The sequence below is a fragment of the Leptodactylus fuscus genome, chromosome 4 (genome assembly GCF_031893055.1).
Source record: "Leptodactylus fuscus isolate aLepFus1 chromosome 4, aLepFus1.hap2, whole genome shotgun sequence".
Lineage (NCBI taxonomy): Eukaryota > Metazoa > Chordata > Amphibia > Anura > Leptodactylidae > Leptodactylus > Leptodactylus fuscus.
The window spans coordinates 156,882,735-156,901,208 of NC_134268.1; the positions used below are offsets into that span (position 1 = coordinate 156,882,735).

The window sequence follows — 18,474 nt, forward strand, 5'->3', positions numbered from 1 at the left end:
CATGAATGAACGGCACGGCCAGCATACAGACGGCACACGGGTGTTATATCACCTTCATAATTCTTGCATCCATTGAACTTGTGAGTTTTTGGACCAGTTCTGCTTGAATTTCTTTGCAGGATATTAGAATAACTTCCCAGAGCTGCTCTTTTGAAGTGAACTGTTTACCACCATCATAGATCTTTTGCTTGAGGATGCTCCAAAACTTCTCCATAGGGTTGAGATCAGGGGAGGAGTTTCTCTCTTTTTATGCCCATAGCGGCCAATAACTCAGAGGTATTTTTGCTGCATGAGATGCTGTATTGTTATGCATGCAGATAATTTTGCTACAGAAGGTGCGGTTCTTCTTTTTGTACCATGTAAGAAAGTGATCAGTCGCAAACTCTATACGTTACAAAGGCCATTTTTACACCTTCAGGGACACCTACCAGCTTTCCCACCATGAATTCAGCCCAAAACATAACTCTGACCCTCCTTGTTAATGTTGCAGCCTTGTTGGGACATGGAAGCCATCCACCAACCATCCATCTGGACCATCCAAGGTTGCATGGTAGTAATCTGTAAACAAGACTGTTTCAAACTTCAGTCTTCATGTACATCTGGGCCCACTGCAACCATTTCTGCTTTGAGCAGTCTTTGGGGGTGGTCAAATACTAGGTTTATGCACAACTGCAAGCCTTTGTAAGATCCTACATATTGAGGTTTGTGGGACTCCAGAGGCACCAGCAGCTTCACATACCTGTTTACTGCTGTGTAATGGTATTTTAGCAGCTGCTCTCTTAATCCGATTAATTTGTCTAGCAGAAACCTTCCTCATTATGCCTTTATCTTCACTAACACACTTAAGCTTTCTTGAAATATTTAATGTTTGCATAACATGTCCAAGGAATTGTATTATTTAACACTTTTTTCGGCAGCAGAAGGATCCTTTTTTCCCCATACTGTTTAAAACCTGTTGCTTGCTTAATAATATGAAACCTCCTTCTTAGGCCATGGTCCCACGTTGCGAAAACCCCACAATTTGGCTGCAGCGATTTACAGTACCTGCAAAGTGAATGTGATTCTGACTAATGTATTGTTTTGTTGTAACTCTTGCATGTCGATTAGACCTACAAAAACACTGCCGTTTTCTGTATAGGTATAATAAAGACAGAAAGTCTGCAGAGGGAAAACTCTACAGACTTTCTGTGAAAATCGCTGTGGAAAAAACTGGAATGCATTTTCACCGCATTCTTTTTTCCACAGTGCTTTTTGGCTGTGGCTTGCTACACGTGGGCCGTAGCCTTGAGTCTCAGGCCCCATGGGCCGGAACCGCCGTGCTAAATCGCTGCAGGAACAACCATGGCGTGAATGCATTGCGGTTCTTCCCACAGCGCTTTGAACAGAAAGTTCACAGAGTTTTCCTCTGCGAACTTTCTGTTACAATTATATCTATGAAAAAGCCGATGGCGTTTCCGTAGATATAATTGACATGCTGCGATTTTCAAAAGCGCAACGTTTTTGGAAATCGCAGCGTGTCCGCGCTGCAATTTTCTCCGCAAAGTGGGCATGGGATTCGCATGAAGTACTGTAAAACGCTGTGATATTTTTTCCCGCTGCGTTTCCGCCGTAGCCAAATCCTGGCGTTTACGGCCAGTATGGCCCTGGCCTAAGATGGTTTCCTTTAATTAGGCTCACCTCGCAAAAGATCTAAGAGAGCTCTGAGACACAATACCATCCATGAGTTTCATTGAAAGACAAAAAATGTAAATCGGAAATTTGTAACGCGATGTAAATACGGCTTCAGTAACAACACATCACTGGCTGTGAAAACTTCCATGGAGATCGTGCAGCGTCACCCTCTACTTCACAATGAGCCAAGTGACATTAGGAGCACATACTGAGGGACATCACATAATGCCCAGCATGGGATCATGGAAATGGTATCACCTTCTATATGGAGCTTATGAAGGGGTCCAATTGAGTTAACCCCAGTTCCATTATTCAGATGTGGACGATGCCACTCACAACTTGGTCTTACCGTTTAGTCAAACTACCATAATTCTTGGTTCTGTGACTTTTCCTGAAACCCTGGCATTTTCCACTAGATTATTGGCACTTCCATCTATGAAGTTGAGAGTGACAGGTCACTGAATAATGCAACCTGATTCCTGGCATGGTGCAAGCAGTGTCTACAGTGATCTGCTTACCCCCATACCACATTTTAACACTACACAATGTGTAAAAAAAAGGGCACTAAGAGAAAAGAACAAGAAAAGCCTCTTAATTCCTCTGGAAATTGAACCTTTAATAATAAATGACTTGACTACTGATTTACAGCTATTAATAATTATTTTCCTTACAGAGGATTAATACTCTGGGGTTTGAGCTTGTCAAATGTCACACATGCTGATGAGTATACGCTAGGAAATAATATCTGGAGTCACTGCACCATGGCACATACAGTAATTAAAGAAATCCGCTATAAGTACTGTACATATTAAAAGAATAGCATTGTTCCTGGCAGAGGGGCTAGATGGTACATGGCAAGGAATCCAAGCGCAAAATGACTGTCCAAAAATGTGAACGAAAAAAGATCAATAAAGATAATCCAGCCTATTAATACAGTGTGGAGTGATTTGCAGATAACTCCTGAAAGGAATTGTATATGGTGTGCATACATTACAGCTGCAAGAAAATGTAAGGGAACCCTTTTGGAAATACTTGGAGTTTTACATTAATAAAATGTGGTCTGATTGTTATGCAAGTCACAATTAGAGATCAATATAATGTAACTAAACGAAGAGTACATAGGAAGCTGCTCTGTACTGAGTAAACTTGACACAGTTTGGTGCATGCTGGAGCATTCAAACAAGGAACTTGGAACTGTCAATTTCATGATAAGTGGGAGTCCAAGCAGTCAACCCCCCCACCAATCCAGCAGTCATCCACTTCACTATGCAGAGGATAAACAATAACTTATTATTGGACTCCCTTTTTAATACTCAATTGTCACCCCTGTGTTACAGAGCTCATTACAGTGATAACATCATAACTTTGTTATGTGTGACACTTTTGTAGACTAGGAGAAAAAAAATAAAAAAAACCCTTTGAAGTCTTATGGAAATGAGGCAGTGGGTGCACTAAGGTGGACCTTCAGCTCCCTGGAGCACTGCTCGTCACTCAGGGCTCGTTCACATCTGTGCCCTGGTCTCCGATTATACAGGTTTCCGTTTCCTGTCTGAAACTGGGCAGGAGACGGAAACCTGCCGGCATTTTTCAAACCCATTCAAATGAATGGGTTTGAAAAGTGTCTGGCTGTGAGCACTGGTCAGCGTTTTATACTCTCTGCGGCTAAACCATTTTTTTTAACCGGACACGGAGTCAGACATGCAGGACTTTGTGTCCGGTTTAAAAAAAAAAAACAGTTTCACCGCGGACAGCTCAAAACGCTCACCGGCGCTCACTGCCGGACCCGGTCTGACAGGTTTCCGTCTTCTGCATGCAGAAAACGGAAACCTCAGAACGGGGACCAGATGCTGGTGTGAACCCAGCATCAGTCCTCTATCATTTTTTTCCTGCTCCAACTTGTGAAGTTGGAGTTGATCCTTCAACTGATATAACAACACCCATCCTAACTGATATACACTGTCTACTAATAAGTATTTGGACACCTACGCAAATAAAGATATCTGTGGTTGTGATATACGTCACGCCTTCCACCGTTACATAGGAAACAGCATTGGCATTAGTGCATTGGCATTAGTCGCATGGAAGATGCCACAAAGTGCAGAGTTGTCCGATTTCAAGAAAGGGGTAATTGTGGGGTACCGCAGAAATGGGTGATCCTTAATGGACATAGCAAGCGAACTGAATTACCCAAAATTGACAGTGACCTATGTGATTATGAAGTGGAAGGTGATCGGTGAATGTTAGAATCTGACCCGAGTCGGCAGACCCCGAAACTGGGAGATAGAGACCGACGTGTGCTGGCCAGAGAAACCGCAACCAACCGATGGCTCACATACACCAGGAGTTTCACCAGGCATCCGGGAGTATTGTGTCAATCAATATCATCTGTAAGGAAGCATCTGCTGGGTTCTACCTACTATTGAATATGAATAAATGTTGTTTTTCTATTCTACCACAGGTGTCCAAATACTTATTGGTAGTCAGTGTAAAGGGAGTCTACCACCTCAACACATTTTCAACTGTTACCACAGCATTACAGAGAAAACTTCATTGATAAATTACTTACCTCAGTTAGGCCCAGTTCACATCAGCATTCGGGAGTCTGTTTGGGGACCACCCCGAATGGAAACCTATATGCATTAAAAAGCAGTTACCTGCGAAAACATGCGGACCCAATAGACTATAATGGGGTCCATGTGGTTTCTGCTTGGTGTCCGCACAAAACATGGGGAGAGAAATGTGCTGCTTGCATGAACACTGATGTGAACAGAGTCTTATGGATGTCATTTTACTAGATTTGAAGAACAACTTCAGGACTGTAGGGCTCAGGGCTCATTTGGATAAAACGTCAGTTGCTTTTTTCCAAATCTACAAAAGCTACCTACATATGAAAGGAATGCTGCTCATCCCTGTAATGTCTTCAGTTCCATGGTGGCGATGAGAAGATGCTGGGGCAGGTGGTAGGTTTCCCTTTTAAGTTCAATATTTTAGACACTCATTTGACAACCACTGTCACTATCGCTTTATGCCGCATACATGTGCTTGTTTCTGGTATAAACAGTATGTAAAACTATCCTGCAATTTCACATCTTGGAACAATCAACTACTAATGAAAATATTTGGAGCAATTTATGTGTGTCATATAGAAGTAGAAAATAACACATGTATGTAATAATAAAGTGCCAATCAAGAAAATGGGAAAACTAATGATCCTTCAAGACTGCATCACCCGTGTTGTTTCATGTGACACATACTCAGAACAATACAATATCTGCACAGTATACCAGGTAAATCGTGAACTTACTTGAATACATAATTCTCCCACACAATAGCTATTTGTGAATACAGCCTGTGTGTCAGCAATATACAGTAACTCCATCCTGGGGAATTCAAGCTTCAGGACCATTTACTTGGATAGGTCAACAACCGGCTAGCATTAAGGCAAAACCTTTCACAGCGGCCTCAGTAAGATGCAAATAAGGTAAACATTAATTGAACAATATTGGAATAGGCGACAAGTTCAGATGAAGTCTCAGTCCCTGTTGACCTTATTCTAATAGTTACATAAAGATGGTGCAAAAATAAGGTCAAGGGCGCATTGAGAGTTTCTGGTCAAATGTCACATACAGTGTTACAGTATACAGTGTTATAACATACAGGGGATAGTGGACCCACTATGCTGCCTGGCCATGCCTGCCCTATGGGGCCAGACCAGTTGCAGCAGCAGTGTAATGTGCCCACAAGCCCTGAGTGCTCACCTATCACAGATGTGAATACAGCTTATACATGTCTTGGGGGAATTTACCATCCCGTAGAATGTAGGATGATTAGTATATATTTGTAAACATGATTTTTTTTTAATGCTTTATATTTGTGAAATATAAAAATGAACTAAAGGTATGTGAATAGAAAATAAATCCCATTCCAATGAAAATGAACTATGTAATTTTTTTTTTAAATTCCATTACTACTAACACATAAGTCAGCAGAACACAAATTGTGTTCCAGGTTAGCCTCACAGCAGCGCATGGACACATGTAAGATAAGTCTATCTCCATTCACCATGTGTGTAGGGGAGAGATTCTGCTGGCAGGCACATAATGTAATGTGAACACTTAACAGAATTCCCTTTGTACTGACAAGATGTTCCAGTTTGCAAGCTCCTGAGAGGAGACAATAAGCGGATTTTGCTTGGTGTTACTGTCATACGACGTAAATAACATGAGCAGCATAAAGATATATTGGCGCTGTGCGAGGACAGGGACGTTACTGATATCTTGCAGTGCAGGAAGAATTGTATGTTTGCCAGATGTACTCAGAAGCGTTTTATTTGTCCTAGCAGCTTACAGATCTATTGTAAGCACTGACATTTATAGTGGACAATGGTGACAGCGACGGCGACACTCTACAACAATTTTCAGGTTTTTAAATGGCATTTGGAGGTTTTAACCCATTAGATTCTAAAATATACATTCATGAGGCTTGATAAATTAACAGGCTAGTGGTAGTGGAAAGAATAATGGTGCGGGCTGATGTTTTATTTTAGATCACAGTGCTTCTGCTTCACAAATGATCCTATACAGATGACTTCTACTTGAAATGCATTGTAAAAAGGAAAAAAATAATACAAAGAGGCAATATTATTAGTCTGTCTAGGAGGCATGAAAAATACTGCTACATGCAGGGATATTATGAAAAAAAAAACTAAGAAATAATTTCATGGTGGCCCATACATATAGAAGACACCCTTCCCCTACCCAGCATATACTTTAAGTGTCTCTCGGCAGCAAAACCCTTATTAGACAGGGCAATGTGCTGCTGTGAGACAATGATTTTCTAAGGCTCCGTTCCCACGGAGTAACGCGCCGCTCATTTAGACACGTATACACATGTCAGAGCAAGGCGCTTCAAAACAGATCCCATTGACTTCAATGGGTGCTGGCTTACGTGCGCTACCCATTGAAATCAATGGGTTATAAAGCCTCCCATTGATTTCAATGTGTAGCGCGTGTAAACCGGTACCCATTGAAGTCATTGGGATCTGTTTTGAAGCGCCTTGCTCTGACACATGTATACGTGTCTAAATGAGCAGCGCGTTACTCCAAGGGAACAGAGCCTAACATGCTGAAATCAGTCGATCACCCGATGATCGAGCACACATGCTCTTTTATTGAGCGATCGAAGGTACATTAGATAGGCCAATTTTAGGGATGGAGCTGCTGAACAAACATTTTGTTCCAGAGAATTTGCTGTTAATCCAGCTGGTCTAATAGGGCCTTAAAGGGGTTTTTCCAGATAATTTTTTTCTTTTAATTAAAAAGAAACAAAAAAAAACCCCAGACACTCATCTGTCCCTGATGCCTCCTACAACTCCACTGATTTCTTCTGTGTATCTCCTTTGAGATACCAGATTTTCTGCCCATCAATGCTTCGAGCAACAATATAGCAAATCAACTGGCGTTTATTCCGGCAAGTTCATTAATGTTCTACTCCACTATTTGTTGTTAAAAATGTTTGAGGGTTTGAACTTTTTAAATGCCAGAATTTCTGTTGCACCTTCCTGAAAGGGGGAAAGATGAGGGATGGGTCTATCATTCACAACATTTTAGTGGTGTAAATGATGCCTGATAACTACACCAGCTATGAGCCGCCAGAGATTTCAGTTTAGATGCATATCCTCGCTGGAGGACTCGCCTGATTTATGAGGTGGTGTGTGCCTAGTCAAATTGGAAGCAAATCCTTCAGAAGTGCAGGACTGATCAAGACTGGAGAACTAAACAACAGTCTTGATACATTTCCCAAAGTGAGTAAGGAGACAAAAGACTGTTAATAGGATTGTTTAAAGAGGACCTTTCACCACTTTTGGGCACATGCAGTGTTATATACTGCCAGAAAGCTGACAGTGCTCTGAATTCAGCGCACTGTCGGCTTTCCCGATCTGTGCCCGGTGTAAAGAGCTTACGGTGCCGGTACCGTACTGCTCTATGGTCAGAAGGGCGTTTCTGACAGTCAGTGAGAGACGTCCTTCTGCCTCGTGGCGCCTATCGCGCTGTGCTGTGGAGCGGGGAGGAACGCCCTGATAATGCTCGTCTGTGGACGAGCTGTGTGAGCAGAGGGAGGGAGGAGTTCCTCCCTGCTCCACAGTACAGCGCGATTGGCGCCGCGAGGCAGAAGGACGTCTCTGACTGACTGTCAGAAACGCCCTTCTGACCATAGAGCACTACGGTACCAGCAAAGAACAAAGGAATATTAAACATATTTGTAGGTTTTGCCTTCCATGAGTCATACATATTGCATATTGCATATGGCAGAATGTTCAGACAAACATCTAGATAAGTATCCATCTGGACACCAGCTTGGTAAAGGTGGAACTCAATGTGTAATCCCATCCCAAACAATTGGAAATGACAAGGGCCAATAGGACTGCAAACCTCTTCCATTATATCATGTAATATTTGCTATTAGTCTGTACCCAGTCTGAAACCGTATGATTCATGCACTCCTGGGAATATTAGATAATTAGATCTTTCTGGAATAACCCAATTAGTTTCATAGCATTATTTAGAAAACAGAATTGCCATTTAGTCTAAAGTCAAATGTTAAAACATGATCCAGGTGCACTTTGTGTACCAAAGATTTTAGAGAAGCGAAAAAGGGTTCAGAGGTCTGAGAGCCAACAGACAAACAACAAAGGAATATTAAACATATTTGTAGGTTTTGTCTTCCATGCGCCATACATATTGCAGTGCACAGAGGCACCGCATCATAAGGTTACTGCACGATAGCGTTTCTACGAAGAAAAACCCACAGAGTCTTATCTTTCAGGGCAAAAAAATAATATAACGGGGCTTATTTTCAGAGGATGTCTTAAATTTTTTCCATGAACAACAATCCACTCACCAGAACTCCTTAGATCCAAAACAATTACAATCTGCAGGTGCCCATATAGTAGATGGGCCTTCACACAGATCTGTGTCACTCCTTTTAAAAGCATGTCACTGTCGGGCGGCTTGCTATTGCAGCAGTGTTCCACTGAAGCCAAGTGTAGCAGGTAACTCCTCTTGGTGATAGAAAGCAGCCACAATGGAGTAATGCCAGCAACACTACCTGAACCGTGTGTGAGAACCCAGCACTACTAGTAGTCAACCCTTATTGTTGTGGAGTCCTCTCTCACTAGTGCCATCTTGTACAGATATCTCACTTAAAGAGGATCTTTCACCTCCTGGGGTAGATACAGTGTAATACACCGCTGGAAAGCCAACAATGCACTGTATTCAGAGCACTATTGGCTTTCCCATTCTGTGCCCCCGGTGAAGAGCTATCGGTGCCAGTACCATAGCCCTTCACTATCAGAAGGGAATTTCTGACAGTCAGTCGGGAATGTCCCTCCTCACAGTAGCGTCTATTACGCTGTACTGTGAGAGGGGACATTCCTTACCATCCAGCCATGACGCGTACTATCAGGAGGGGAGGAAGGCGTTCCTTCCCACTCTCACAGTACAGGGCAATAGGAATTATTGTGAGGAACGGCATTCCTAACTGACTGTCAGAAACGCCTTTCTGACAGTGAAGAGCTACGGTATCGGGACCAATAGCTCTTCACCGGGGTGACAGAAGGTGAAAGCTGCACAGTGGTTTTTACCGCAAAGTAGGCATGGAATTCGCTAGAATCCCATCCACTTTGCCTGTAATGTAAAACACCTTATTTTTCCTGCAGTGTTTCCGCCACGGGAAAAATATGGCATTTCCGTCCCATGGGGCTCCGGCCTTAATCAGTAATGACATCAAGCTTATGGTGGGTGTGGCTAACACCTGAAGTCATGTGCACAATAAACGGCACATGATCAGGACCAGCAAAGAAGTGATTGCAACAGATATTGTGCTGGTCACACAATTCTGCACTACGGTAACAAATATTTAAATTGTAGACATTTAAGCTCCAGAAGTCCGGAGTGGCCTGAGCACCCTGAGTTAACACTGTCCTGCATATGGTAAGCTACAGAACTTTACCCTTTGTCAGAAATTTTTATTTGGTCTCAATTAGAAAAAATCATTTTACCACATTTTTGTCTGTAAAAACTTTAAAAAAAATTAAAATTACTTAGATAAAGGAATATTCTCAATTTATGAAGTGATGGTATATCACTAGGGTCCAGACAATGAAGAGGCTGTTTCCCTTTTACATACAGTCCTATGAAAAAGTTTGGGCACCCCTATTAATCTTAATCATTTTTAGTTCTAAATATTTTGGTGTTTGCAGCAGCCATTTCAGTTTGATATATCTAATAACTGATGGACACAGTAATATTTCAGGATTGAAATTAGGTTTATTGTACTAACAGAAAATGTGCAATATGCATTAAACCAAAATCTGACCGGTGCAAAAGTATGGGCACCTCAACAGAAAAGTGACATTAAAATTTAGTAGATCCTCCTTTTGCAAAGATAACAGCCTCTAGTTGCTTCCTGTAGCTTTTAATCAGTTCCTGGATCCTGGATGAAGGGATTTTGGACCATTCCTCTTTACAAAACAATTCAAGTTCAGTTAAGTTTGATGGTCGCCGAGCATGGACACTCACAGACTGAGTGTGAATCAATACTGTATCCCCTTCATTTATAGGATCAGTGGAAGTCCCCAAGTGTCAGACCTAACAATACATACAAACTTACCAGAGGAGAACAAATGTATATTCATGCTAACAATTTGATTTTCACATAAAAAAGAACTTCCAATATATGGCATTGTTCCCTTAAATCCTAAAGGGATTTTCTAGAACTTGCACACTGATGATCGGTTGATCGTTATATTGAGGTTAAAGGGGCTCTATCAGCAAAATAATGCTGTATGAGCCACACATATGCCTGAATAGCCTTTACAAAAGGAACTTAGATTAAAAAAATACTACACATTGATCAAAAATATTTCTTCAGAAAACAAGGTTCTTTCTTTGAATAGTCAAAATCGTTTTCATATCAACAAAAAAAGCAAAACATTTACTTACCCTATCCCAGCTAAACGACAGACCAATTCTTTCTAACTGCTGCCTCATGTGCTCAATATTACTGCAAGAAACAATCACACAATAAGTGGTAATGCCTTAGACCTTATTCACTCATCTGTGAATCTATCTATTTTTGCACCCATGAAAATGTCAGTTTTTCATCCGTTTGTTGTCTATGTCCATTATTTACCCTCCCTATGCCATCCACTTTTCATGTAGATTAAGAAAAGTAATGGAAACAGCACATTTATGCCCAACCCACACATGACTGCACACCCACCAACAATGAGATTGAATACAAGCAGATGGCATCTGTGTGTTGTTGTCCATGGCTATCATAGTCCCATTTACATTACAGTGTATATATATATATATATATATATATATATATATATATATATATATATATATACATACATACACACTGTAATATATATATATATATATATATATATATATCCACACTAACATCCATTATGAGAATAAAGACACTGTGACTTATCTGTCTGTGATAGTGGTTGCCCCAAAGCTGAAACTTATCACCTATCATCAGTGATTGATTGTGACTGATCACTCGAGATCCCTGTGCTTAGAACCCTACTGAAGGCAACAACAGGGCTCGTGTGACCCCTGTTTGAATAGTCAAGCGTGTACACTGGAACTATGGGACTGCAAAGTAGAAGCGAAGAACAAAGCTCCCCAGTCAAATAGGGTTAAACAGAGAAGAAGCTTGACTGTCAGACTGCCACTTCATTCAATTGCAGGACATCCCATGCCTGAGACTATGACAGCAGTGGGCAATACTGTCAATGACCGACTGCTTTACCCCAAGTGTGAGAAGGAGCATTATCGGAGATCCTTCCTCCCAACCGCGGTCAGGCTATATAATCAACATCAGGCTAAGCAGAGATCACTCCACACAGAGAACTAAATGATCCTGAAGTCTTTCCTTTTCTTTTTAGTTGCTATAACTCCTAGTATCTTTTCTATCTGCTATTCTAAGCTTGTATGTGTTCTTTCTTGTAATATATTACTGTAATATCCATGCTGCTGTAACACACTGAATTTCCCCATGGTGGGACTATTAAAGGGGTTGTCCCATAACAAGGATCCTATCTATACTGCTAGTTTATGTGGATATAAGACTTTTTCTAAATACATTGCTTTATCAAAACTGCTTTGTTTGGTCGCTATCTTAATTTATTCACTTCATTGTTTACACTGTGTTTCTATAACTTATCTGTATAGCTTATCTTATCTTATCTTTCTATAGCTTATCTGCTCAGTCCCCAAGTGACGTAGCTGCCTGCTCTCAGGGGGGGAGGGAGGGGCTCAGTGCTAGGAGCAGCTCTGAGCGGTGTATGTCTGACAAGTAACGGAGCTCCTCAGATAGGGGAGAGGGAGGTGAGAGCTCCAGGATTTCTGAGCTCTTATCAGTCGGTTTAATTGAATTTGGCTGATAAAGGCTGAGATAAGGAGTCCGGTACCTCTGTATGTAATGCAAATTGACTCAAATCCAGCTCTGCTACATCAGCTTCTACACCAGCTTCATACTGTGGTAATTCATTTACAACCAATCCCTCATTACTGACTGCAAACATAGCAGATAGCAGAGCAAGTGAAACCCTGTCCAACAATGTGCCGAGAAAACCAGGAAATGAACAGAGCAGGTTAGTGAACAAGTGTGATGGGAATTCCCCTTTAAAGGATTATCTTATATTATCTGCTCACATGATCAGATTGAGAGACTATACTTGGTAATAATCCCAGCATCATTGCAAAACAAAGGCCTCTTGGAAGGTCGAGCATGATGTTAAAGGGAGCAGCCTTTATTGGGCCATATCACTGAGATTCTGTCTTCCTAATTACATCAGGGAAGACAGGCTTGCACACTCCAGTGAGAGCCCTCTATTGGTTTGCAACACTGAGGCACCTGACTTCCTAATTACATCATGGAAGACAGATTTGCATATTCTTCCCATGGTCCCTTGCAAAGTGGAGTGCTAAAGGCTTAATAAGTCTCCACACACCTATATGGTGGTCTCTCCCTAAGGAGTGACGATATCCCCTTAACACATGATCAATGGGAGTCCCAGCTTTTCTATCTTGGCACAATCTGGTAGTTTTGATGGAAAGTGAATAGAGTCTACAGTACAGCAATGCTATAAATACTAATAGAGTAGCCCTGAAACAGATTTTCACAGGAACGCGAGAGCTTCAAAATAAACCTCTTGCTGTTTTGAATGACATCTTTTGAAGTAAAAAAATAAATAAATAAAAAATCAATTCTCTTTTTGTAGGGCTATATTATAACACAGATCTGGATAAATTGTACATTTCCCTTTTAATCTACTCCTTTAAAGACACTGGGTTACCAATATTCTGGAACAGCAAGGATTATCCTTCAGAAATATCACAGAATAGTAGGTCTTTGACTTTGTAAAAAGAAAAATTGAAATTGGCGTAACATGCTGAGTGACTATTTTAGAGCCTGGAGTTGTGTAAGGTATATAGGCTGTGTCCTGCCGATCCACAAAGTGTTTATTACAGCACAATAGACGCAAACATGGGGACAGCTTCTTCCTCTTGTAACCAAAGTCCAGACACAATCATTAGGCTGCTGCAATCCACAATGCAGACAGATAGACAATACCTGAGCATTGCAGGTGAACTCTGCTTTATATGCTCTGTGACAATGAGTCATTTCACATTGTTCTTTTTGCTCTGTATTGCCATCAATAGACAACTTTTCAACCTCATAAAGGGAGAACATGGTACAACGGAATAGAAAAAAAAAATGCTCCACTTTAAAAAGAAAAGAAAACAAAGGAAAAATCTATTAAAAAAAAATAATTTGAAGGTTTTTCCTGGCTACGTAAATTGAAATGAGGTTTAAGCGTTGAAAACATTGAAACAAACACAATGATTTAATCTGGTTCAAGGCAAATAAAAAGCTAATTAATGCAGAATGATTAAAAATATAACAATTATTCTAAGCTGTAATCTTTAGTACATTCACTGATCCGTAACGTACAGGCTTAACACTGGTACATGATATGCAAATGCAATTAAAAAACAAAAGGAATAATGTTCTGTGCTGACTATCCAGGAGACACCAGAGATGGCTATGGGGCGAGTCTCTGCAATCTGTAGGTGAAGCTAAAACGACCTGGTACAAACATAATGGAGATGTATCACCAGAAAATGAGAACTATGTTTTATGTTAAAGGGACTGTCAACTGTAACTTGGTTATAAATCCATCCCCACTACCTGTTAGAGGTGTTTCTACAGTTCCAAATGTGTCTCAGATTTGGAGCCCTATTTTCGTTGTAAATTTGTTATTCACATGCAAATGAGGGGTGAAGTGCTTTGGAGGCATGTCTTTGCATGACTGGGGTTTGGCCTCAGCTCTAGTCTCCCAAGCCAAGTACTTTCTTCTCATTTACATGTGAATAAAATGTTGAGTTAAATGAAAAAGCGGCTCCAACGCTTACTGACAGGGCACATTTGGAAACTGCAAAGTCACATCTACAATGTACTGGGATTAGCTGTATAACCAGTTCAATGTAGAAAGACTCCCTTTATCAGAAGAGAGAGGTACACAAAATCTGTAGCAAACAGGTGTATTTAGAAAAACAGCAAAATAGATAAACCTTCACATCAGGCACAAAATGAGCAAAATAAAACTCAGCCTTAAAGGGGTTGTCCCATCACAAGGGTCCTATCTATGCTGCTAGTATAGTGCTTTGTTTGGCCGCTATCTTCATTTATTCACTTCATTGTTTACACTCCCTTTCTATGGTCCTTGGGATTATCTGCTCATTTGTCAAGTGACGTAGCTGCCTGCTCTCAGGGGGGAGGGAGGGGCTGGGAGCAGCTCTGAGCTGTTTGTGACTTTTAAGTAGCGGAGCTTCTCAGCGAGCTCCAGGATTTCTGAGCTCTTATCAGTCAGTTTAATTGAATTTGGCTGATAAAGGACTGTGCTAGGGAGTCCGTTACCTCTGTATGTAGTGCAAACTGACTCAAATCCAGCTCTGCTACATCAGCTTCACACTGTGGTAATTCATTTACAACAAATCCGTGCAAGTGAAACCCCGCAAACCTATGTGCCAAGAAAAGCAGGAAGTGAAGAGAGCACAATAGCCTGCAGGTTAGTGAACAAGCGTCATGGGAATAGCCCTTTAACTTCAGGCAAAAGAATGTGAAAGAAAACCCTGCTCATCTGAGTGCTAACCAAGCAATAAGTACTAACTGTACAGGTGGCTTACTACCAGCTACACGATTAAACAAAAAGAGCGCAATATAGTCTCACTGGACTCTGTGTGTCAGGACAGACCCAGCCACCATCTCTCTCTCACAGGATCTGCTCTGAAGTGCAGGCTTTTATGGGTCAGTAATAAACTTGGGACCTACACCTGGGGCTGAAGCCTATTCAAGACCCGCGCTGGACCACACATAGGTCAGAAACCTGGGGCTGATATAGCGGGACATCAGCACTCTGCCTGTCACCTTCTCTAAACATGTTTAAAACATTGGTCATTTTTCTGGTGATACATTCCCATACAGTTTGTACCAGGACTTTGTTTGATAACCAATAGGTTATTGTGTCTGATTGGTAAAACAACTGATTACAGGCACATTCTTAGTCGGAAAAGGGTTAAAGGGAGTCTTTCACCAGAATACAGCATATCAGCCTAGCCGTACAGGTAGATAGGTTAGGGTCTTGTGAATGAAACTGTGTTTTTTTTTTCTTGTGAATCAGTGCCACCAATGCAGAAATATTTTCATTTTTGTCATTATGCAAATGAGCCATTTGAAGCAATGAGAGTGCTGCCACTAAACCTAAGAATGAGAGATGTCAATTCTATCGGGGTTTTCTTTGCAGAGCTCACCTGATTTACAACATAAACAGGATTACAATAGAAAATCACACCTCTATAAAAAAAAACACCAAAGAAAAATATAATTTCAAGTAATACTGACAATAGATGACATCCAACCTTATCTACAATGTTGGCCAAAAGTATTGGCACCCCTGCAATTCTGTCAGATAATACTCATTTTCTTCCAGAAAATGATTGCAATCACAATTTTTTTTGGTATTATTATCTTCATTTAATTTGTCTTCAATGGAAAACCACAAAAAGAATTGTCAAAAAGCCAAATTGGATATAATTCAACACCAAACATAAAAAGGGGTGGACAACAGTATGGTACTGTTTGAAAAATCATGTGATGCTTCTCTAATTTGTGTAATTAACAGCACCTGTTACTTACCTGAGGCACCTAACAGGTGGTGGCAATAACTAAATCACACTTGCAGCCAGTTGAAATGGATTAAAGTTGACTCAACCTCTGTCCTGTGTCCTTGTGTGTACCACATTGAGCATGGAGAAAAGAAAGAAGACCAAAGAACTGTCTGAGGACTTGAGAAGCTAAATTGTGAGGAAGCATGAGCAATCTCAAGGCTACAAGTCCATGTCCAAAGACCTGAATGTTCCTGTGTCTACCGTGCACAGTGTCATCAAGAAGTTTAAAGCCCATGGCACTGTGGCTAACCTCCCTAGATGTGGACGGAAAAGAAACATTGACGAGAGATTTCAACGCATGATTGTGCGGATGGTAGATAAAGAACCTCGACTAACATCCAAACAAGTTCAATCTGCCCTGCAGTTGGAGGGTACAACAGTGTCAACCAATAATATCTGTCTGTGTCTGAATGAAAAGGGACTGTATGGTAGGATAACCAGGAAGACCCCACTTCTTACCCAGAGACATAAAAAAGCCAGGCTGGAGTTTGCCAAAACTTACCTGAGAAAGCCAAAAACGTTTTGGAGAATGTTCTCTGGTGAGATGAGACAACAGTCGAGCTTTTTGGGAAAAGGCATGAACATCAACAAAAAAAAAAAAAAAAAGAGGCCTTCAAAGAAAAGAACACGGTCTCTACAGTCAAACATGGCGGAGGTCCCCTGATGTTTTGGGGTTGCTTTGCTGCCTCTGGCACTGGACTGCTTGACCGTGTGCATGGCATTATGAAGTCTGAAGACTACCAACAAATTTTGCAGCATAATGTAGGGCCCAGTGTGAGAAAGCTGGGTCTCCCTCAGAGGTCCTGGGTCTTACAGCAGGACAATGACCCAAAACACACTTCAAAAAGCACTAGAAAATGGTTTGAGAGAAAGCACTGGAGACTTCTAAAGTGGCCAGCAAGGAGTCCAAACCTGAATCCCATAGAACACCTGTGGAGAGATCTCAAAATGGCAGTTTGGAGAAGGCCCCCTTCACATCTCAGGGACCTGGAGCAGTTTGCCAAAGAAGAATTGTCTAAAATTCCAGCAGAGCATTGTAAGAAACTCACTGATGGTTACCGGAAGCGGTTGTTCACAGTTATTTTGTCTAAAGGTTGTGCTACCAAGTATTAGGCTGAGGGTGCCAATACTTTTGTCCGGACCATTTTTGGAGTTTTGTGTAAAATGATCAATGATTTGACTTTTTTTTTTTCATTCTCTTATGTGTTTTTTCATTGCAAGCAAAATAAATGAAGATATTAATACCAAAAGAGTTTGTGCTTGCAATCATTTTCTGGAAGAAACTGAGTATCATCTGACAGAATTGCAGGGGTGCCAATACTTTTGGCCAACACTGTAGATAAGGTTGGATGTCATCTATTGTCAGTATTACTTGCAATTATATTTTTCTGTGGTGTTTTTTTTATAGACACATGCTTAAAACATGGTTTCATAGACCTTAAGAAGTCAGCTTCATACCATTGCTGCTTATGGTCATGACTATGATGTATAGCATATCACTAAATTCGTTTAATAGACCAGATGAAAAACTGAGGCAAGATGGTAGCCCCAATAATCATGCATAGAAAACCGGAATAAAAAATATATACCGGTAATCCAAAAATCAAAACAGCTTAGAAAAAAATTACACTGTATTTGACTATCTGGTTTTATGAATTGTATAAAAAATGTCAATATATTCATTTTAAAGTTAACCAGTCACTAAAGTGTTATTTCCCTTGTACACACACCACAGTCTTGCATCATTGTATGTGGTTGCCTCCATTTAAATATCTGAAACTATGGCCCACCCATGGTGGCCAATAGCCACACAAATTTGTGAGTAAGCCGAGCAGCAGCTACGGAAAATTTCAAAAATTGAAATGGTCGGAGATTTTGGGTGCAGTAGATGCTGGGTGCTGGGTAAGGGGAGGGGGTGTTTTGGTTGTCTGTCTGCCCCTTCCCTGAGCTTAAGGACTGGAATTTTTTTCTCCCACTTGGAATTCAGCCTGGCTCAATATAGGGTATCTGCAGGGCTCGTATTAACCCCTTCCCGACGGAACAGGAGCACTGAAGATACCCTATATTCAGTAGACCAGGCACTCTCAGACACAGGGATACCTAATGTGTATGTGTTTTCACAGTCATTTTCTATTTTTATATGTATTCTAGGGAAAGGAGGGATTTAGAACTTTTATTTATTTTATTCTTTTATTATATATATATATATTTTTTTAAGCTTCTTTTTTTCACTATTTTATGGGAGATTCTATACGTTACTATTACAGCTGGTCAATTTTTTTTTGGGGGGGGAGCTTTTTCAGCACACAAACTATGCTGAAAAGCTCGGCTTATACTCAAGTATATACGGTAACTTCAAATTTCTGCACCCATATCCACCACAAATATGGGTTTCAAACATGTGCAGCTGTTACACTATGAAAACCCATGGGAAGAATATGCAAATCTGACTCCCATGATGTAATTAGGAAGACAGAGCCTCAGTCATGCA

At 40.9% G+C, this 18,474-nt stretch overlaps 1 protein-coding gene across 1 annotated transcript in view; it reads right to left on the reverse strand.

Moving 5' to 3' along the window:
* The window catches only part of LARS2 (leucyl-tRNA synthetase 2, mitochondrial), a 142,622-nt gene that overhangs the window by 82,450 nt on the left and 41,698 nt on the right, over window positions 1–18,474 (reverse strand). The window contains exon 5 of the mRNA XM_075271251.1: window positions 10,674–10,734. Within this exon, the coding sequence (XP_075127352.1) occupies window positions 10,674–10,734 (61 nt within the window). The remainder of the gene's footprint in view (window positions 1–10,673; window positions 10,735–18,474) is intronic.